This window comes from Sus scrofa, chromosome 1 (genome assembly GCF_054392235.1).
Source record: "Sus scrofa isolate SSC_HxYL_T2T_F1_AM1 chromosome 1, Sscrofa_HxYL_maternal_Yorkshire_Landrace_v2.0, whole genome shotgun sequence".
In the NCBI taxonomy this organism is placed as follows: Eukaryota; Metazoa; Chordata; class Mammalia; order Artiodactyla; family Suidae; genus Sus; species Sus scrofa.
This window is the reverse complement of record NC_139383.1, coordinates 265,074,179-265,096,282: the sequence shown is the minus strand read 5'-3', so window position 1 is coordinate 265,096,282 and position 22,104 is coordinate 265,074,179. Positions and strand designations below refer to the sequence as shown.

The following is a 22,104-nucleotide window of genomic DNA, read 5'->3' as shown; positions in this document are numbered from 1 at the left end:
ACTCGACGCACAACCTCGCCCCCATGTATGGAGCGAGGGAAGCCATGCCTCGGATGGACAGCAGTGGAGCAAGAGGGACCCAAAAATCCCCCTGGAAGAGGGTGACTGAATGGTGGCTGAAGCAGAGGTTCCCCCACTTGCATCCCAGAGCCTGGGGTGTGCAGCCCTCCCGCTGGGCTGTCCGGATCCATAGGACCTGAGACCAGAATAAGGAATGTGATTGATGCATCTCCTGATGGCTGGTTTTCAATTGTCTGAAGATGTTGTCAGGAGGAAGGAAATACAAATCTTGAGCATCACCGAACTCATAGAGCTTTTTTTGCCTTATGTTTTTTTTTTTTAGGGCCGCCCCCAGGACATATGGAGGTTCCCAGGCTAGGGGCTGAATCAGAGCTGTAGTGGCCTGCCTACACCACAGCCACAGCAATGCAGGATCCAAGCCGTGTCGGCGATCTACACCACAGCTCACAGCAACGCTGCATCCTTAACCCACGGAGCAAGGCCAGAGATTGAAGCTGCAGCCTCATGGATGCTGGTCAGGTTTTGTTTCGGCTGAGCCACAACAGGAACCCCTCATAGAGTTTTTTTTTTGAAATGCATTTTCCCAATCAAAAATGCTAAATGCATCAGAGTTCTGCTGCAGTGTGTGTGTGTGTGTGTGTGTTTAAGTCTATGTGTGACTATGGTGTCTGTGTGTGACGTGTGCTGGCGTGTGTATACATGTACTGCGTATGTGTGTGTATGTCTGTGTGTAGTGTGCATGTTTGTGGTGTGGTTTGTGTTGTGTGTGTTTGCTGTGTGTGCTGTCAAGGCGGGGGGGGGGGATGTGTGTGCAATGTGTGTGTTTGAGATGTTCTGAGTGTATCGTGTGTACTTGATGCTATAATCAGGCCAGAAGCACATCTGGAAGGGGGGCTGTGTCGGGGAGGGGTCCCCGCTTCCCCCGGCACACTCTTCCAAGTGGCACATTTTTGAGATCTTTCCAGAGCAGTTTGTTGGGAAAGCACCGCACGTCGGGAAAGTCGTTGGAGGGAAAAGAGCTGTTTTATGAACTGACTCCCTCCCGGGCCCTGCCCCTTTCAGAACTAAACGTTGCCTCTGGGGACACCCAGTCCTAAAGGCCCCAGTCTAAAAACAGTCAGGCAGCCAAGCTCGAGTTCCAAGAAGCCAGTGTTACCTGCAGAGTAGGAGCCTGAGCCCAGCCCCCTACGTCCTCCCCGTGGTGGGCTGGGCTTCAGGCCCCGAGCCAACAAGCAAAGCCCACATGGGTCCTAGCGACAGTGCCCAGAGCCGGCACTCAGGGACCACGGCTCTCTCCAAACATGACCTCACTTCCATCTCATGCCCGCCCAGCAAGGCGGCAGGATTATCCCATTTTATCAGAGAAGGGAACAGACTTGGGGGGGCGGGGGGGGAACAGAGGTGAAGGCAGGCCCCTGGCAGCCACGAGGAGAGAAGAAGTCCCTGGAGACAGGAGGGCAGGCTCTTGGCTCTGAGGATCAGGCAGGGAGGTCGGGAGCAGCTGGCAGGTTTGTGGGCTTTGAGTTCCACGAAGACCACGGCTCTTCTCTCATATCTGCAGAGATGTAGGCCCAGAATTGGTGCCAGGAGGGGGCGGGCAGCGGATGGGCCTTTCTCTTGCCCAACTCACCATCTTTCCCTAGCAGCTCAGCTAGGCCAGGCCCCCTCTTACCTACGTAGTCCCTGTGTCCCCAGACAGCAAGGGCTACTAGAGGCTCACCCCTCCTTCTTCGAAACGGAGGCAGCCCAGAAGGGGCCAAGGGGAGCTTCTTGGGAGATGGGCTTTTCTGGCAGAAAGACCCCGATGCAAGGCCTTCCCAGCCCAGAGGTCTTGGGCAAGGCCTCCTCCCTCCCTGTGTCTCAGTTTCCTCCTCTATAAAATAGGGAGACCAACAGCTGTCTCCCGGGAGGGTTGGGGGGACCACATGCAGGTGTGTGAAGCACTTGGCGCAGGCCTGGCACAGGGAGGTGCTTGATCGACGTGTGTCCTGTTCTTGTCCCCGGCTGCCCTGGTCAGCACGAGTTACAGCAGGGCGTGACTGATCCAAAGGTCCCTGGCCCCAGGAAAAGCTGCAGAAGCAAGAGAAACAGCAGTTCTTGGAAAGCCACCATGGCGTCCTCCGTGGAACATGTGGGCCATTCATCAAGATGCCACTGGGTGGCCACACCAACCAAGGGGCCTGCAGGGGCCCTCCGTGACCTCTCGGCTGCCTGGCTCTGAGTTTCGTGGTCCCGTTCTCCACTCCGTGTCTACCACGGGGACATGTCCAGCGGGGACTCGTCCGATGCCATGCGACATTTCCTTCCTGGGGTCATCTCACATGAGCTTCCCCTGCTCAGAGCCTCTCCTGTTCCTCGCCCCACCCCACCTCACCCCTAGTTGGCATAAAGTCCTTTATGCCTCCGGGCACTGCCAGCCCTCTTGGTCTGGCCAGCACCCACTGTGCTCTCTCCTCAACTCTCCACCTTGCACCCTTCACACCAGCCGTGGCCAGTCCCATATGGCCACCCGGTTTTGGTACCTGTGGGAAGGGTTTAGTCCAGGCCTGGTACACAGAGGTCTGCTCTGCAAGACGTCATCCAGAGTCAGCAGAGAGCCAGGCCTATGTCCCCGCAGGACTGCCATCGCCCTCCACTTAAAGACCCACCTTGCTCTCACCTCCTCCTGGAAGACTTCCTTGATGCCCACCCCCTCCAGGCCAGTAGAGGTGCCTTCTTCCCAGGTAGAGCTGCCTGGTGGGCCCCAACCTTCCTCTCCTTGCTGTCCTATCTGAGTAACTTTAGTCCCCACCCATCAGCCTGGCGTGTCCTCCATCCTGTCCCAAATCCCTGTGGATTCCGTAGAGCTTATGTCCTCCAGGGGTCTTCTTTGCTCTTGGCCCCTCTGTGCCAGCTGCAGGCACCTTACCCCAACAGCCTTGTGATGCCCAGTGAATTTGGCTAATAGAATTCCCTGATGTTCTGGTAGCGGAGAGCAATGCCAGGGCCAAGTACAAAACAAGTTGATATTCAGAGTCAGGCAGCACGATTCGCAATTCGTAGGAATTTGTCAACCAGCTCTCACCCGAGAGAACCTCTCAGCAGCTGGGGGGAGATGGGGGTGGAAGGGGGAACCTGACCTCTGGGAGTGTTCTGGAAGCCTTCCCTCTCCCAGACGAGCCCCTCCTCCATCTCAGGTGGGGACGAACATTGTCTGGCCGGCTCCTGGGACTCCCCCACCCCCATCCCCCAGAAGCCCCATCTGAGACAGACTCACTCTTTGCCCATATGCAAAGGCAGCTGCTGTATTTTATTTTAATAGTTTATTTTATTTTATTTTATTTTTTTAGGTCCAGGCTAGGGGTCGCATCCCAGCTGCAGCTGCAGGCCTGTGCCACCGCCATAGCAGCATAGGATCCGAGGCACATCTGCAACCTATGCCTGACCAAGGCCAGAGATGGAAGCGGCATCCTCATGGACACTGCGTCAGGTTCTTAAACCGCTGAGCCACAACGGGAACTCCTTGTCCATTATTTTAAATAGCCACAGCTCTGGGCTGAATTGTGTCCCCGCTGCCCATATTCATATACCAAAATCCTAACCCCCAGGACCTCAGAGTAAAACGGATTTTGAAGACAGGACCTCTAAAGAGGTGATTAAATTAAAATTAAAATGAGGTCTTTAGGGTGGGTACCAATCCAGGAGGACTAGTGTTCTTATCAGAAGAGGAAATTTAGACCCAGTCTTGCCCAGAGGGGGAGATCCCATGTAGGCATAGGGAGAAGAGGCCAAGGCTGTCTGCAAGCCCAGGAGCGAGGCTTCAGGGGAAACAACCCTGCTGACACCTTGACCTTGGCCTCCAGAACAATGAGAAAACAGCTTTCTACTGGGTAAGCTCCCAGTCTGATAGGGCAGCCCAGGAAGCTGATCCAGATGCTCTGAGGCCTCTCTCTCACTGCGCTCTCATCACCTGTTCCTGGGCCAATCTCCTCTTTCAGACTATGAATGCCCTGGAGGCACAGGTACCCATTTCCCCCCCCCCGCCAGAGGTCCCCAGGGCATTCCCCCCATGAATGCCTCTTGGAATAAACAGAACTGTGGTTCAGGGGTTCTTTAAGGCAGGAGAGACCCGACCATGACCACGCACATCCCCTCCCTCCTCCGCACCCCTGCCCACCTGGGGAGCAGCCACCTGGCCCCTGGTTGGGACCCTCAACAGCCCTGAGAGAAAGGCTTCCCTCCATTTTACAGATGAGCCAACTGAGGCCCGGGGAAGGCAAGTGACATGTCCAAGGTCATTCATGGAGTCAGAGCCATTAGGCAGGAGAGAGCAAAGCCCATGGGTCCCAGGGAGGGTCTGAGACGGGGAGGCCCACCTTCTGGAAGGAGTTGGCAAGGACCTGGGTTTGAATCCCCACCGCTTCTCTTGCTATGTGTGAGCAAGTCACTGACTTCTCTGAGCCAGAGCCTCAGCTCCCGCATCTGCAGGACGAGGCTGAGAAAGATGAGACAGCGCGTGCGGTGCTTGGCATGGTGTCTGAGCCACAGAAAGGCCTCGAGACATGACGGTGGCGCGGCTGCTTATGAGGACAGCCTTCTGGCATCACCCAGCTGGCCCGGCACCTGGCCCCCTGCAGGAAGTCTGACAAAGAACTCTCTGCGGAAGCTCTTCCTGCCGGTCTGCATGGGAGGCGGGCAGCCTCCGTCCCCCTGCCTCTGACCACGGCCCCCAGTCCCCTGCACACACTGTCATTTGCCCCCCGCCCGGCTGGCCTCTATGGCCTATTGTTCTCCATCCAGGCCCGAACCAGGCCAGACCTGCCAGGAACCAGCGGCTAAAAATAGCCCCACCAGAGTGTCGGGGTCCAGCTGCTTATCTCACTCCAGGGATCGGGAGCTTTCCCCCTCTTCCTGGCCACTATCCTGGGCCAAGTCCAGCTCGGCCAGCTCTCAGCTCGCGCTCAGGGAGGTCTATACTCACACCCACTAAAGAGTTCGTGGCAGATTCGAGGCCGGGTACGATGCCCCGAGGGCCGTCTTGGTGCAGCCTTGGCCTGCGCTGGGTTGGGTGGAAGAGCCCGGAGGGACAGGCCTGGGCTGGCAAAGCAAAGAGAAACAGAGAAAGGCATTCCAGGTGGCAGGAAGAGCAGAAGCGAAGGGATGAGAGGTGAGGCTGGACAGAACAGCGAGGGGCTGTGGGGAGTCTGTTTGGCCGAACAGGAAGGGAGTCTTCAAGGGAAACTCGAGCTTCGCTGAGCGGGACCCTGAGTGCCAGGCAGGGCTTTCCTCACCATCAAGTCCACGGCTTGCCTGGGGCAGGTGCCAGGGATGCTTTTACCTCCAGGGCCTCCTCCAAGCCCTCCTCTGTAAGGAATCACCACAGCCCTGATGGAGGTGGGCGAGGGCTAGTGAGGACAGACAGAGGTGCCTTTAGCCCATCCCTCCAGGCCTCAGGCAGGTGGTTTTACACCAGCGACGTATCATCTGATGAAGTTAAAGGTTCTGCCTGTGGGCTGTGAATGCCAAGCCTGCAGCCATTCAGGCCTTCTACTGTCAGCTTTTGGGAACCTGTTCTGGGCTGGGCCCCGGGCTGGGCGCTGGGCACCCAGACAGCCACTCAGTTCCAGCCCTTCAGGGGCCCATAGTCTGGGAGAGAAAGAGACAAGTGAAGAAGCAGCTCTGGGGCTGAGTCACCTGAGCACAGTGCTGGGACTGGGACGGCCCAGGGCAGAGCCCTCCTCCAGACCTGGCCCACTGGCAAAGGCTTCCTGGAGGACATGCTTCCCTGAGCTCAAAGGTTAATGAGGAGATAACCATGTGCAGAGGCAGCAGGAACCATGTTGCAGGCAGAGAGCAGCTTGTGCAAAGGCCCTGGGGTGCAAGTGAGATGAGCTTATATGTGTGTGTGTGAGAGAGAGAGACAGACAGGGTAGAGATGGGGTGTGGGGGGGGTCGAAGCCGGAGAGGTCTTTGGGGACCAGATTCTAAACTTCTCTCAGTCATAAACATATGGACATAAACATTGTTGTCACCCACAGAAAGGCTGGTGAATGAGATTGTTGGGAAAATGGAAATCCACTAAATTGAGTAGATTAATTTTTTTTTTTTCTTTTAGGGCCATACCTGCAGCATATGGAAGTTCCCAAACTAGGAGTCAAATCAGACCTGCAGCTGTGGCCACACCAGATCTGAGCCATGTCTGTGATCTACACCAGAGCTCATGGCAACACCAGATCCTTAACCCACTGAGCGAGGCCAGGGATCGAACCCGCATCCTCATGGATACTAGTCAGGTTTGTTTCTGTTCTGCCACAACAGGAACTCCCCCTAATCCTATTTTTAAAATTTGGAGTCTGGGAATTTGATCATTGATTATACAGCAAGGAAGGCCTTGTCTCACTTGTCCTTAAGCTGTGCTTAAATAGAGCAGACATATTACACAGACAGTGTCTTCAAAAGCCTTTCCTGAGAGGGTGCAGCCAGGCAGACACGGGTTCTAGGAAGGCCCAGCATGCACTGGCCTGGGGGTGCTTGCAGCCCAGAGTGAAGAGCTTAGTTCTGGTGAAATAGACAGAAGGTAGATCATCCTTCCGCACCCTTGACGGCAGGCACAGCCACGTGACTTGCTTTGCCCAATGGGATAGGAGCGGACAAGTTTCAAACAGAGACTTAAAATACACTTGCCTCTGAATGAAAAATTAATGCCTGTTCTACACAATCTTTCCTAGAAAAAGAGACAGAGCATTTCTCAATGTTTTTGAGGAAGCCGGTATTACCTTGATACCCAAACCAAAGAGAGTACAAAGAGAGAAAACTACAAACCAACAGCCCTCATGTAGATGATGCAAAAATCCTTAACAAAATATTAGCAAATAGGAGTTCCCTGATGGCCTAGTGGTTAAGGATCTGACGTTGTCCCTGCTGTGACTCAGATCCCATCCCCGGCTTGGGAACTTCCACAAGCCGCGAGGGTGGCCAAAGAAAATTTTACAGCTAGATGAAGAAATTAAATCAACACACACAATTTGGGGAGTAAAAAAGAATAAAGTAGGAATAATTCGTGTACCCGATAGAGACATAAATCAATGAAACAGAAATAGACCACACAAGTATGGCCACTGATTTTTGACATAGAGGCAAAAGGCATTCGATGATAGGATGGCTATCAAAAAAATTACAGCGGGAGTTCCCATCGTGGCGCAGTGGTTAACGAATCCGACTAGGAACCATGAGGTTGCGGGTTCGATCCCTGCCCTTGCTCAGTGGGTTAACGATCCGGCGTTGCCGTGAGCTGTGGTGTAGGTTGCAGACGCGTCTCGATTCCCGCGTTGCTGTGGCTCTGGCGTAGGCCGGTGGCTACAGCTCCGATTCAACCCCTAGCCTGGGAACCTCCATATGCCGCAGGAGCGGCCCAAGAAATAGCAAAAAGACAAAAAATAAAAAAATTACAGCGAATGTTGGTAAAGGCGTGGAGAGATGGGAACCATCACATGGTGCTGGTGGGAATGTAAAATGGTAGTTTGGCCGTTCTTCAAAAGGTTAAGCCTAAGAGTTTATGAGTCAGTCATTCCACACTAGGTATATACTCAAGAGAATGGAACACATATTTCCACACACAAACTTGGACGTGAATGTTCTTTGTAACTTTAATAGCCAAAATGTGGAAACAAGCCACATGTCCATCCACTGATGAATGGATAAAAAAAAAATGTGGTACATAGTAGCGGTGTTTGAAAAGTGATACATACAATGGAATACTATTAGGCAATAAAAAAGAAATGAAGTCAGGATCCACACTACAATACAATGGACTTGAAAACATTACGCCAAGTGAAGGAAGCCAGGCAGAAGAGACCACCTACAGTGCGATCCCATTTATATGAAATGTCCAGAACAGGCAAATCAGTAGAGACAAAAAACAGATTTGTGGTTGCCCAGGAGTGAGTAGGAAGGGCTATGAGATAGGGAGTAATGCCTAACAGCTCCACAGTCTTTTTTAGGGGATGATGAAAAATATCTAAAATGGATTGTGGTGACAGTTGTACAGCTCTGTGAATGTACCAAAGAACTATTGAGCTCTCTACTTTGAATAGGGGAATTGCATGTGTGGTTACATCTCAATAAAGCTGTCATTTAACAGAATCAATGGGACTGCCCATTGTGGCTCAGTGGTAATGAACCAACTAGTCTCTTATGAAGATTCGGGTATGATTTCTGCCCTCGCTCAGGGCGTTAAGGATCCGGTGTTGCCCCAAGCTCTGGTGTAGGTCACAGATGCAGCTCAGATCCAGCGTTGCTGTAGCTGTGTCTTGCGTAGGCTGGCAGCTGCAGCTCTGATTCGACCCCAAGCCCAGAAACATCCATATGCCACAGATTCGGCCCTAGGAAGAAAAAAATAAATAAATGGATGAAAAATATTCTTTTCAACAAATGGTGCTGCAGCAAATTGGATGTCCATATGCAAAAATAGATAAATAAATCTCAACATAGATCTCACCTTTTATAGAAGAATTAACTCAAAAGGGATCCTAAATTTTGAATGTAGAGCAACAAAACTTTTAGTAGAAAACATAGGAGAAAATCTTTAAGACCTAGGCTTGGTGAAAAGCTCCCAGCTCTAACACCAAAAGCATGATCCATAAAAAACAAACAAAATGGTAAATTGGACTTGATCAAAATGCAAAGCTTTTACTTTGAAAAAGATGTCATTAGGAGGATGAAAGGACAAGTTACAGACGGGGAGAAATTATTTGCAAATCACACATCTCACAAAGGATTCGCACATAGAGCATACAAAGTGCTCTCAAAACTAAACTGATTAGAAAATGGGCAAAAGACATGAAGGGACATTTCACCAGGGGATAGACAGATGGTAATAAGTACGTGAAGAGATGTCCAATGTCACTGCCATTAGGGAAACTCAAATGCAGGGCTGGATGGGATATATCACCACACATCTACTGGAACAGCTCAAATAAAACAGAGGGGCAGGAGTTCCTATGGGGGCTCAGGGGGTTAAGGACCCAACACAGTGTCTGTGGGGATGCCAGTTTGATCCCTGGCCTTGCTCAGTGTGTTAAGGATCCAGTGTTGCCACAAGCTGTGGCATAGGTCGCAGATACAGCTCTGATTCTACTCCTAGCCTGGGAACATCCATATGCTGCAGATAAAAAGAGAAGAGGAGAGGGGAGAGGAGGAGTGGGGAGGGGGGAGGAGAGGAGGAGGGGGAAGAAAGGGAGGTCCATTGTGGTTCAGCAGAAGGAACCCAACTAGTAGCCATGAGGATGCAGATTTGATCCCTGGCCTTGCTCAGTGGGTTAAGGATCCAGCGTTGCCATGAGCTGTGGTGTAGGTTGCAGATGTGGCTCGGATCCTGCGTTGCTGTGGCTCTGGCATAGGCCGGTGGCTATGGCTCCGATTAGACTCCTAGCCTGGGAACCTCCATATGCCAGGGGTGAGGACCTAAAAAAAAGAGAGAGAGAAGGGAGAAAAGAGAGCCAAGCCAAGCAAAGCAAAGCATAGGGGCACCTTTAATAGCTGGCAAGGAGGCAGAGACACTGAACGTCTCACAGTCAGCTACTCCGGAAGACAGTTTGGCAGCTTCTTAAAAATTAAACCTATACTCGCCATGCAAACCAGCAACGGCGCTCCTTTCATTCACCCCAGAGAAATGAAAACTTGTGTCCACGCAAAACTCTCTTCCCAGTTGTTTCCAGCCCCAAACCAGAAGCAACCAAAATGTCCCTCAATAAGCGAATTGGTTTGACAAGGATGTACATGTACAGTCCTATGCATTCAGCAACGAGGTCGAACTGTTCACACACGCAACAGCCCCTGTGGCGCTCAAGGATATTTCGGTGAGTGGAAAAGATAGTTTCAAAAGGTCACACGCTGTGTGAGTCCATTTATATAACATTCTTAAAATGACAAAATTATAGAGATGGAGAGCAGATTCGTGGTGGCCAGGACTTTGGGATGGTTGGCGGAGGGGAAGATGAATGTGCCTGTAACGGGATATCGAGGGAGATCTTGGCAGGGAAATAGTTCTGCACCCTGACGGTGGCAGGGGTTACATAATATACACATGTGACAAAATGACAGGGAACTATATACACACACGGAATACCAATGTCAGATGCTGGTTTTGATATTGTACTATAATTAGGGAAGATGTAATTCTTGGGAGAAACGAGGTGAAGGACACACAGGACCTCTCTGTTTTATCTTTGCACAAATTCCTGTGAATACATAATTACTTCCAAATTGAAAACGGAAAAACAAAAACCAAAACCGCTTTCATGTCAGGGAGGACTTGCCCCAGGGAGGTGCTGACCCTTCTGCCTGGCAGGAGGGGCACATAGAGCAGATCTGAGCCCAGCCCGCAATGAAGAACACCCCAGCTCCTTCAGGATCCATTGACTCTAGTGGGCGTGTAGAAGCCTAAGGGAGAATAAATGAAGTTTTCAACTGCTGAGCTGTGAGTGGTTTGTGTTGCAGCACTAGTATGATGCTAGCTAACAAATACATGTCTACTTGCCATACGTCCTTTCACTGCCCTAAGAGGATGGATGTCTATCATTAGTGACTGTGGCAGAGACAGCTAGATCTTTTCCCCAACATCGGCTCTACACTTCTGTTACCCCAAAGTTATAGAGCCTCTGGTTTTTGTCTGGTCAGGTGGCTTATCTGGATTCAGACTACATTCTCCAGCCCTGCTTGTAATGAACTAGGACCATGTAACATCCACCTTTTGCCCTCTCTTTCTTACTCCTTCACCCTTATCACAAATTGGAATGCAGAGGTGATGGCTGGAGCTCAAGCAGCTATTATGGACACAAAGTGGAAGTTACAATTTGAGAATGGCAAAGCAATAAAGTAGGGGAAATTAGATTTCTTCATGATCAGGGAGACCCCATGTCAGCCCTGGGATGTGTATATATTAATTTCCTTTATGTGAGAGAGGTTACAAACTCTACCTTATGTGTCATGTCACTCATAAAAGAACTCAACATTTACTCATATAGTGGCTTCTCACCTTTTCTCATGAGCTTATCCTATACAACTACTAACCATGCTAAGGACTATCATATGCCTTCCATTCATTGAATAAGTATTTATTAAGCATTTACTGTCAGGCGAGGTAATAATGCTGGGGAAACAGTAAGAAGCAAGACAGACGTGGTCCCTATTCTCAAGGGATTTTTACTTGGGAAGACAAGACAGACTGCAATGAAATGGACACATATGTGTAAGTCATTGCCACCCATGGCATGTGCCATGAGAGAAGGGCACAAGGCACTTTATGAACAGATAGCAGGGATTTTCCCTAGTCAGGGCAATCAGGGAAGGCTTCCCTGAGGAAGTGACATCTAATCCGAGCTCTAGAGGAGGAAGGGCTAGGAATACGTATAGCTTATGCTCAAAGGCATTAGGTACTTTGGACCCAGCCAGCCTGGGGTCAAAACCCATCTCCCTCTTGTTGCAATGTAAACGTGGACACGGCATAATCTCTCTGTGCCTCAGTTTGCTTGTCTGAGACATAGAGTTTTATTAATAAAATGCTAATGTAGGGAGTTCCCATCATGGCTCAGCAGAAACAAACCTGACGAATGTCCATGAGGATGCGGGTTCGAGCCTTGGCCTCACTCAGTGGGTTAAGGATCCAGCATTGCTGTGAGCTGTGGTGTAGGTCAAAGACACAGCTCGGATCCCACGTGGCTATGGCTGTGGTGTAGGCTGGCAGCTGCAGCTCCAACTGGACCCCTAGCCTGGGATCTTCCACATGCCACACCTGCAGCCCTAAAAAGAAAAACAAACAAACAAACAAAAAACCCACTTATATAGCATTTACAATGTGTTAGGCATGGTTCTAAGCACTTTGTATGTGTTAAAACTTTTAATTCTCATTATAGCTACCTTGTGGTACTAGTCTTATGCCTGTCCCCATGTACAGATGGGTAAACTGAGGCCCAGAAAGAGAAGCAACTTGCCCCAAGTCATACAACTAAAAGGAAGAGCTGGAAGTTACCTCCCTAGCAATCTGGCTCCAGAATGCATCCTCAAGACTCTTAGCTCATGGGGTTGTAGTGAGCGTAAGATAATAAAGGGTCAGACAAATACTCAACACAGCACTTGACAAGTATTAAGTGCTCAATAATACTTAATACTTAGTATTAAGTATTAAGTATTAAGTATTGTTCTTGTCATTATCATTAACAATGAAGGGAGGCAGGAAAAAGTGTTCTAGCCAGAGGGAAGTGCACATGCAAAGGCCCTGAGGTTGAAGGGGGGTGGGGGAACCTTCATTCCAGGACTTGAAGGCAGACCAGAAGGGCTGTATGCAGAGGGCTCACAGGTTGCTTTTATCTTTCACGACAACCCTATTAGTGGAAACTATTATGACACCCTCTTTACAAATGGGGACCCGGTGGATCAGAGAGGTTAAGTGACTTGCCTCAGGTCATGCAGCAACTAAGGACCTGAGCCTGGCCTCAAACCCTGTCAGCCTCCGAAGCCCACTATCTTAGTCACCGCTCTCCAGTGCCTCACAATGGACTGGTTCCAGGAATGGGGCCAGTCCCCATGCCAGAACCCTTCAGAGGGAGAAGCAAATACAGCCCGAGGTGTCAGAGTCAGACGCCTCCAGGGGAGAACCCTGCCTTTCTTCATCCCTTTCATGTTTTTATATTTTCCTTGGAGTCACAACCTGAGCTCGCCCCCTGGGAAAGACTGTTCTCAGCCGAGCTCCGTGTGTGTATGTGTGTGTGTGTGTGTGTGGAGGGGGGGTGTGCGTAAGCACAGCACAGGCAGGGTAGGCTGTGGACTTTACCTCAAGGGAAAGAGTGGGAATAACCAGCAGATCCTTCCTCAGCCCAGCCTGACTAGAGGACACCGAAGGGCCGTGTCCTGAGGCGCACTGAACTCAGGAAGACCCAGGGCCCAGGGGTAGGTAGGCTGCTTCATCCCAGTTGGCCCCTCCATTCCTCCGGGGAAGTGGCTAAACCCTATTTTTAGAATCCTAACAACTCACATGTACCCACACACTGAGACACAGACACACAGACCCTACATACAGAGACCCACTCAGCCTGAATCCCAGCCCCTCACACACAGCGCCATCTGCCCCTCCAGAAGGTCCTCAGATAGGAAGAAAGGCTTGATTCTCCTTGTTTCCCAGGAGAGAAGAGGGGCCTCAGCCAAGGTCGCAAAGGCATCTGGGACTGGTCTGGAGGCCGGGCAGCTGCTCAACGGTGTAAGTGCTATTCAGTTACCTCCAAAATGGCAGGGAGGGTCGTGCTGGGCCCAATGGCGCCTGGGGCCCAACTCCATCCCCTTGGGGCTTTGCCCTTGCCGTTGAGTCACCAGCCATCTAGGTAGAAACTGGCTTCAGAGTAGATGTGGGGCCACCTCCTCCTGTGAAGCTGGTTGCAGGGCCTGGCCTCATCCATTGGGTCACTTGGTCGCAGCCCCAGGCCTCCCTCCGGCCCCACGCAGGGCACCCTCTGTGCTGAGGGCTTACACAGATTCATTATCTCACCAAATCCACATGAGTTCCTTGAGGTGGGATTATTATTCCCATTTTACAGATGAAGCAACCAAGGTGCAGAGAGGCAAAGCAACTTCTCCCACAGCTCTACTGAGAGCTGAAATTCAGGGCCAGAAAGCCACACACACTTAAGCTCATGCCTTCCCTAGAAAACCTCTGACCTCGGGAGCTCCCCCTGTGGCACAGTGGGTTAAGAATCCGACTGCAGTGCCTTGGGTTCCCTGCGGAGCTGCAGGTTCAAGCCCCAGCTGGGTGCAGTGGGTTAAGGATCCGGCATTGCTGCAGCTATGGCATGGGTCACAGTTATGTCTTAGATTCATTCCCTGGCCCGGGAACTTCCATATGCCTTGGGTGCAGCCACGAAAGAAAGAAAGAAAGAAAGAAAGAAAGAAAGAAAGAAAGAAAGAAAGAAAGAAGGAAGGAAGGAAGGAAGGAAGGAAGGAAGGAAGGAAGGAAGGAAGGAAAGAAAGAAAGAAAGAAAGAAAGAAAGAAAGAAAGAAAGAAAGAAAGAAAGAAAGAAAGAAAGAAAGAAAAAAGAAAGACAGACCTCCGCCCTCAAGCCAAGGAGGAGCTGAGTTAAGAGGCCCCATCGAAGCCACTAAATCTCTCAGAGAGTGATGCTGCCTGGGAGTTGGGGCTGGAGTTCCAGTTCCCACTCAGCCTCTCCGGTACTTGTCCCCTTTCTCTGATCCTTAACTTCCTCACTTATAAAATGAAAACAATCCTCAGACCTTCTCCAGGCCTGTGGCGAGGCCTTGGTGGAGATAAGGAATGGACCCTCCTGTGTGTGCCACGCAAGCCATCACTTTTTTTCCTCTGCAGCCTGGCACTGCCCGCCCCCAGCTCCAGCTATGCCTTCGCTGCCATCATCCTGAGCAGGCCCAGGTCAGTTCCACAGCTCTTCCTCAACGGCCACCCGCCACTCAAGCCCCGCTGTCTCCTCCAGCCCAAGGGAGGGGCACCCCGGCAGCAGCAGGCCCAGGGTACCCCCTTCCCTCCTGCCTGGCCTGACCGGGGAGAGGCCAGGCAAAACCAGATGTTTCACAGATGTTGCTGATTGTCAGCAAAACAAGAGCTCGGGAGCGCCTTCTCTGAGGCCCAGGATCTGTTGCTTGAGGGCCTGAGAGCACTGCGAGAGAGGCAGGGGTGAGGGGCCGCCTTCAGCAGCAAGAGAAGGAAATTGGAGATTTTCCAGGGTAGGAGGTCCATGGGAGGGATCCAGAGAGGGAACACTAGGCACAGGGTCCAGGGGGAGCAAGGCTGGAAGGTGAGGGCAGGGAGCTCGGGGAGACTAGGGGGCGGTGAGGGGGGTACGGAGGAAGGAAGCTGGAGAATTGGGCCAGGATGTCCGGGGCTGCCCAGCCAGGAGACCTGCGGAGGCTACTGCTGACCTGCCTCCAGAGCCCCACCTCTGCCCCAGAACCCCAACTTCAGTGGAGGAGAACTTGAGAACCCCCAAGAGGCTCCCAGGCCCTCCTGAGCTATCTCTTGAGGTAATGAGCTCCCTGTCACAGGAGGGATGCAAGCAGAAACCCAAGAAGGGATCCAAGCACCGGCAGCAGTTGGATCCAGACGGTCTCTTCCAGGCTGGAGGGTTTAGGAGGCTATATCTGTCCCCAGCCAGGCTGAGAGCCTGCGGGAGGCAACTGAAGCTGGCTTGGGCAGACCAATGCCCAATCCCCGCCCACTGGCATCCACTGGAGTGGCACTAGTGTGCCCTTTCCCCTTTCCACCCTTCACATTTGCCAGCTAACCCCAACTGCTCGCAGCCAGGCCAAGACTGGGCAGCAGCACAGGGACAGACTGTTTCTGACTTATTCCCTGGAACAAGCTGGCTTTGCCCTCCACCAAAAACATTCCTGGAAGGATAGGGATCTGGGGTCTGAGATGAAAGGCTTCCTGACCCCTCTAATCCAGGTAGAGAATGTGCTTCGCCACCTCCCTGTGACGCTGAAAATGTGGCTGACAGCAGCTCGTGTTGAAGACACACATCCCTGGGCCGGGCACTGGGTTCAACTTGCTGCCAAAGACCTCCTGGCAACTCTGGGGTCGGTGCCAATACGCTCAATTTATGGATGAGAAAACTGAGGCAAAGAGAGGCTCCGTGACTGGTTTTTTTGTTTGTTTGTTTTTTCCCCCAAAGATGTGCAGCTAGTAGTAAGCAGTGGGACCAAGGGCTGAATCCTGGAGCCTGGGCCTTGCACCTTTACTCAGCGCTGTTTTCCTCCCTCTGCCTCTGTCTTCCCATCTGTGAGATGGGAGGGAGCTGGATGCGGGGCCCTCACAGCTCCCGGATCCCATACTGACCAGCCTGGGCTTCGCCTTCTGGACACCATACAGGTCAGGGCACTGCGGCCTCAGGTGGTGAGGGCTGTGCCCAAAGCCCCCAGGAACCCGGGCGGGGGTAGGGCAGGCGGATCCAGGCGCCTTTCCAGGCTGCCCTCCAGCTGTTCAGCGACGCCAAAGCAGCTCGGAGGCCAAGGGCCTCGAGTGTGAGTCATGGAAACCAGGCAGCGGGATCTTCCGAAATGGGAATTCCATCTGCCTGACTTGGTGCTCCTAGAGGGTGGTTTCCATGGCAATGTGGGAATACTGGCCCGAGGCTGAATCCCTGGATCCTAAAGAAAGGGGAAGGTGAGTCTCCTCACAGGCCCAGTGTCTCCTCCGAGCAGAGGAGGCCGCAGAGAGGCCGGGCGGGCTGGGACCCAGAAGGCCTGGGCGCTGCCATCAGCTGTGCGGCTATCATTTTGGGGGACAGGAGTGGTGTAGCCATCCACTCTGTTGGACCTTGATTTCCCAGCTGTCAGGTCCCCAAATCTCAGGCCTGGATGACACCTGAGAGGTTCCCTGGCCCTGAATGAGGAGCACACGTCTCTGTCCCCAGTCCTTCCAGGGGCATCACGGCAACTCTGTGGTGAGAAAGCCCTTCACCATTTACAAAGCCAAACAGGGCTCGCTAGCCAGGTCCAGTGCCAGGCCCCTGGCACCTGGAAGAAGACCCAGCCCCACTCCTGAAGGAGCTCACAGGGGAAGAGGCTGTAACATGTAGTGAGCACCTTTTGTAAACCTGGCCCCAAGTTAGGCCCCCCAAGACCACCATTTCTGATGCTTTCCCAGTTCGGGGGAAACCTAGGTGTGCTCTTGCTCAGGGAGCCCAGCAAGGGCGGCATGGAGGACAGTGGCTGCAGCTCCAAGTCCTCGGTGGGCAGACCTGAACCCAGGGCCCCACGCAGGGAACAAGCTCCAAGGAGATGGGGCCCAGCCCCTCTGGCACCAATTCTGTCTCCCTTCATCTGTCAGCCCAGCTGAGCCAGTCCCCACCCCAGGGCCCCACTCTGGTCGCTGCCTCCGGATCCTGGCAGGTGGTATGTGTGGGCAGCTTTTGCAACGGCTTGGGCAGGCTCTCTCCCACCCCTCTAAGCAAGTGGTCCAGGGCCCCCTCTGGACCGTGGCTTTGAACCTGGCCTTTCCTAAATCTGCATCTCCTGTTAGGCACAGAGGGGGACGTCCTCCCCAGGGCCACAGAGGGACACTCGGGGAACACGATCCCACCCCGGCCCCGTCACCTCCCCGGCTCGTTCTCTGTCCTAAAGGCCTCCACAAGCCTGCCATCTACGGCTGCCACCCTGCCTGAGATTCTGGCCTCATCCACCTCCACCAGCCATCCTTGTACCACCAGAAAGTTCCACTGGAACCTCAGGGTGTGGCAGGACAGAGACGGGAAGGGACTAGTAGCAGCCAAGTTAGGAGTCCCTCCGGTAGCTGGTAGGGGACAGTGATGCAGAGTATAGCCAGGCTGGCTTGGGCTGAACCATGTCTCTGCCACTTGCTGGCTGTGTGACCTTGGAAAAGTCACCTAACCTGCCTGGGCTTCACTCGCCTCATCTGTTAAAGGGGGATAAGCCCCAGCTCCCAGGCTTGTGGGGAAGATGAGATAGATGTTAAGTGGAACAAGCCTGGCAGAGCGCCTGGCACAGAGCAGGCGGCTGTCTGGGAACAGCACCAGCGTATCATGTATATGGCACAGGGGTGGGAGGCAGGTGATGGCTAGAGAGGAGAAACAGCTAGAATGACAGCCCACCTACCAACTGCCCCAGGCCCAGTCTCCCTAGGAAGCCTCAAAACCAGGAACACACAGAAAGGGTCAAGAACAAAAAATAACACAGGCCTTTTATTTGCTCCAGAACTCGGCCACTGTCTGGTCTGAGGGTGCCATGCTTCCCTGGAGCCCCCGGGGGGCCCTCACTCAGGGGTGCTGGATTTCGGTGTGAGGTCAGACTGCGGCCCCCACCCCTCCGGGCCTTGTCAGTCCAGCAGTCCCAGCTGCCCGCCACTGGGGCTTGGGACCAGTGAATCCCCTGAAACCGGAAATGGTGTCCACCTTCTCTGCGAGGTGGCTTTTCACAAGGCGTTGGTTAAAATATTGCACTTGGAAATTAGGAAAACTGATGAGGCAAAAGGTTTCCTAGTACAGGACGACGTGCCAAGCATCCAGCTACTGTTTAAATAAATAAAACTCAAGGCAGGGGTCTGAGCTGAGAGCCCCGGCGGCCCCCCTGGAGAGCCCCGGAGCCCAGGCCTGAGCCCCTGCCCCATCAGCCAGTTCTTTAAGGAACTTGGTCATTGCAAGAGTCTCCACATCCGGGAGCAGCAGCTCCGGATCTGGCTCAGCCAGGGCCCCTGACCTGCCAGGGCCCTCGGGCCCCCTCGTACCAGGGCAGTGGGGACCCACTGGGGCCAGTCCCTCTACTCCTCCAGTGGCCTGGGCCTCTCTTGGTCCAGGCCTCTCATCCAAATGTCCGTCTGTCTGTCCGGACACAGCCTTCCGGGCTTGCTTGCCCCCCTGTCACGGGGAGAGGGAGGCAGTGGGGAGGCACCCAGCCCGCCTGGTGTGAACGCTGAGCTCCACCCCCGTGGCCCCTAAAGCGGGGGACTCATCTTCTTCTGGTTAATGAGGTCCAGGTAGAGGTCAGAGCGGAGGAAGCGTGGGTACGAGTCCTTCTCCATGAGCCCAAAGATACGCTTCTGCGCCAGATCAAAGCAGCCCCGCGTGACGCTCTGCAGGTTGTCCTTGGTGTGTTCCCGTGTGTATGAGTCCAGGTTTACCTGCAGGGCAGAGGGTGACATTGTCAGGGCTGCCTGCAAGAAGCTGCTCCTGGGGACTGGGGGCCCCTGGACGGGACCTACCAGCTTCTCACCTCCAAGCCCCTGCCCTGTATCTTAAGGTTCAGAGCGGAGGCCCACAGGTTAGTGGACTTAAGTCCTGGCTCGGTCACTTCCTATTCAGGTGGGAGAGTTAACAGGGCCTGAAAACACCACCTCCAGGGTCTGGTTCCCTGAGTTCAAGATCCCAGCAGTGCCACATCTAGATGTCTGATCTTGGAGTTCCCGTTGTGGCGCAGTGGTTAACAAATCCAACTGGGAACCATGAGGTTGCGGGTTCGATCCCTGGCCTTGCTCAGTGGGTTGAGGATCTGGCATTGCCGTGAGCTGTGGTGTAGGTTGCAGATGTGGCTTGGATCCCTCGTTGCTGTGGTGTAGGCTGGTGGCTAGAGCTCCGATTAGACCCTTAGCCTGGGAACCTGCATATGCTGCAGGAGCAGCCCTAGAAAAGGCAAAAAAAAAAAGAGACAGAAAAAATGGATGTCTGATCTTTAGCAAATTATTGAAGGGCTCTGTGCCTCCCCTGCCTTGTGTATCAGCCAGAATGGTGGTATATTCCTCACCGAGTTGTGGAAATTAAGATCATCCATATCAAATAGATGGACTGTATTTAATATGCATGCAGAGGAAGCACCCCACAGATGTTAGGCTCTCTGAGACAACCTCCTCATGTTTAAAAGGAAAATAATATTAAAACCTATTTTATGGGTTGTTGGGAGGGTTAGATGTGAGAGCCCACACATGGAGGGCTTAGCGTGTGCCTAGCAGCCAGCAGCACCTTGACAGGTGGTGCTTGGCCATTATCCTTGTTATCCATCAGGATTCTGTTCTTCCCGGGGCCCCAGCCTGCTGCCTTGTCACCCTGGGCCCACGGTCCCTAAGCATCGCTCTGGCCTCTCCCCTTCCTGAGCTGCTTGCTCCTTGAGGCTGCCAGGCACCCCGGTCACTGGGAGGCCCCCGGCATGAGGACGAGGGCTCGAGGGTCCAGCCCCAAAGCCTTACCTCCTTGCAGGCCTGGATGGCGATATACTCAGCAAAGATCTTCTTGGCCTTGGCTGCCATCTTGGACTGTGACTTGACCTTCTTGAAGTCCTCGCATGCCAGCCAGAATTCCAGGTTCTCCTCACTAAACTCAGTGCGAAGGAAGGCTTGGAAGACCGCTAAGCCATCTGTGAAGGAGAAGCCCAGACCCCGAGGTGAGAGGCAAAACCAGCCCCTTCTGCCCTCGGGCCCTCCAGCTAACCCTTTTGGGGCCTTTCGGGTGCAGATGCTGGGAGCTTAGTAAGCTGACCCACTTCTGAAAGCCAGGAACCCTGGGATGCGGTCCCGCCCCTGCCGCTGCCTCTTTGTGGGCTTCGGCCAGGTCTGCCCCCATCTGTGCCTCCATTCCTTCATTGGACAATTGGGGATCCTCAGTCTCCTCTCCTGGTGCTGGTGAGGCTCAGAAGCACTCCTGCCCATGAGCGGGCGGGCACATCTGGCCCAGTGCAAGCCCTCAGTACATGGAAATGTTTATTGTTATTCTGGGAATATGGGTCTGAGCACACAGGTCCCAGTGGCCTCAGGCAGGCAATGCCAGCTCCCATGGACAGGGAGGGGCTGGCGGAAGCCGGCTCCAAGGCCGGACCAAGGGCCTTGGCCTTTCCCAAGAGTAGGGACACCTGACTGCCCAGGAGAGGGGGACAGGCAGCCTCTCCAAGGCCCGATGCACTCCCTGAGCCTGGGAAAGCGGTGGAGGAGGAGAAGGGGGGGAGGACACAGGGAGGGGACGGGCCGGCCGGCCCCCACTTACATTTGTGGACCAGCAGCTTCTCCAAGGACTCGCCCCACTTGAGTGCTTCCTCTGAGGTGGGCCTAAGGGGTGAGGCAAGGGGCTCGGTGAGGGCACTGGGAGGCTTGGGGAAGTGGGGTGGCTGGAGCCAGGTGACCTCTGTCAGCTGCCTTTGGCCCTGGAAGCAGCTGAACCAGGCTGGGGAGCCCAGAAGAGGTATCACTTCTGCCTCCACCTCTGCCCCTCCCTGGCTGCCCTTCCCCGAGGAGCAAGGAGCCGAGGTCCCCTCCCTGAGGAGCAAAGCCCCTCTCCCAACCGCGAAGGCAGCTGATCCTGGGTACCAGACTCCCTCCACGAGAGCCTCCATCCCCCAGGGAAGCCGACAGCATTCTCTCTTAAGCCCATGGCCAGCCCTGCACCCCCAGGGACCGGTGAGTGTCTGAGGGGACCCAGGGGTGGCAGGGAGGACCTACTTGAATGACTTCATCACTTTGTCTGTCTTGCCCGCTGGCTGGGCCCCAGGGGATTCGTTCCGCCGCCTGAAGATGCCCAGCTTGTTCTTCATGTCCTTGGCTCTGGGGGCAGAAGCAGAGACGGGGGTCAGTCAGGCTGGCGCACTCGGCTGCTGCAAGCTCAGGGTGGGGTGGGTGCGGGCTGGGGCGACGGGCACCTACTCCTTCATGGTGTGCCGCCTCTGGAGGTTCCCGTTCCGAGTGAGGTACATGCCTCGGAGCATCGCTGTAGGGCCCCCCACCTTGCTGCCTGGGACGGTCCGCTGAGAGCACCCCCGGGGCTCCTGTCTCCCACCCCGCGTCCCAGGCGGCAATAGTTCTGGCTGCAGCCGAGTGCTTGCTCGCTGGGCTCCCAGTCGATTGACTGGCCTCCCAGCACAGGCCGGGCTGAGACTCAGACAGGAGGAGCCAGGAAATGGGAGGGACCAGGATGGGAGCCGGGGAGAAAAAAAAAAAATATTCCTCCTGGCCAACCCTGAGAGGCAGCCTGTGAAAGGGGCATGCGTCTGTAAGGGGCGGCCTCTGGGGCCCGCCGGGCAGCTAGCCAGACCGGTTATTTGTGACTGGCCTCCCGGTTACCATGGCAGCGCCCTGGGAAGGAGGAGAAAACAAGTCAGCAAATTGCTGGAAGGGAAGGAGGGAGGAAGGGAAGGGAGCCTCTGCCCACCAGGGTGGCAGGCCCGGCTATTTTTAGCCACGAACCATTTTTAGCCTCGCCACTTCCCCAGGCGGATTTCGGCATGGGCAAGCAGCTGGCAAGAAAGGGGTTAAGTGTCTCATGCCCCTGTTTGCCTCCCCCTGGTCCCTAGACCCTTGCTCGGGGCACCTCCCAGAGAATAGTTCCTGCCAGCGGTCCGCCCAGCCTCAGTCACTGGCTTTGGGTACATCCATCCATGACTGAGAAGGATGTCCTGCAAACTCTCGGTAGTTTTAGGCTTGAATAATTTCAAAAGTACAAATTCTATAAACTTTCAAAAACATCATTTGAAATGAATTTTTCGTGCCTATTTAGTCTTACGATTTTTGAATAATCAATTTTTCATTTAAATTGTTGATCTCTGTCCTTCCGATTAAAGATGGAAAGTGCTGACTGAGCCAAAAATTAAATGTGT

At 53.7% G+C, this 22,104-nt stretch overlaps 1 protein-coding gene across 5 annotated transcripts in view; it reads right to left on the bottom strand.

Annotated features, from left to right (window-relative positions):
• Positions 1 to 17,690: 17,690 nt before the first annotated feature.
• The window catches only part of RGS3 (regulator of G protein signaling 3), a 151,674-nt gene continuing 147,260 nt past the window's right edge, over positions 17,691 to 22,104 (bottom strand). For 3 of the 5 annotated variants that reach the window (XM_003480580.5, XM_084992027.1, XM_084992033.1), the window contains 4 exons: positions 20,954 to 21,055; positions 20,502 to 20,563; positions 19,712 to 19,878; positions 17,691 to 18,652 (listed from right to left, as the gene is read on the bottom strand). In XM_003480580.5, the coding sequence (XP_003480628.5) occupies positions 18,467 to 18,652; positions 19,712 to 19,878; positions 20,502 to 20,563; positions 20,954 to 21,055 (517 nt within the window). In that variant the 3' untranslated portion in view covers positions 17,691 to 18,466. The remainder of the gene's footprint in view (positions 18,653 to 19,711; positions 19,879 to 20,501; positions 20,564 to 20,953; positions 21,056 to 22,104) is intronic. The other 2 variants (XR_014825149.1, XR_014825157.1) reach the window with 1 other exon arrangement.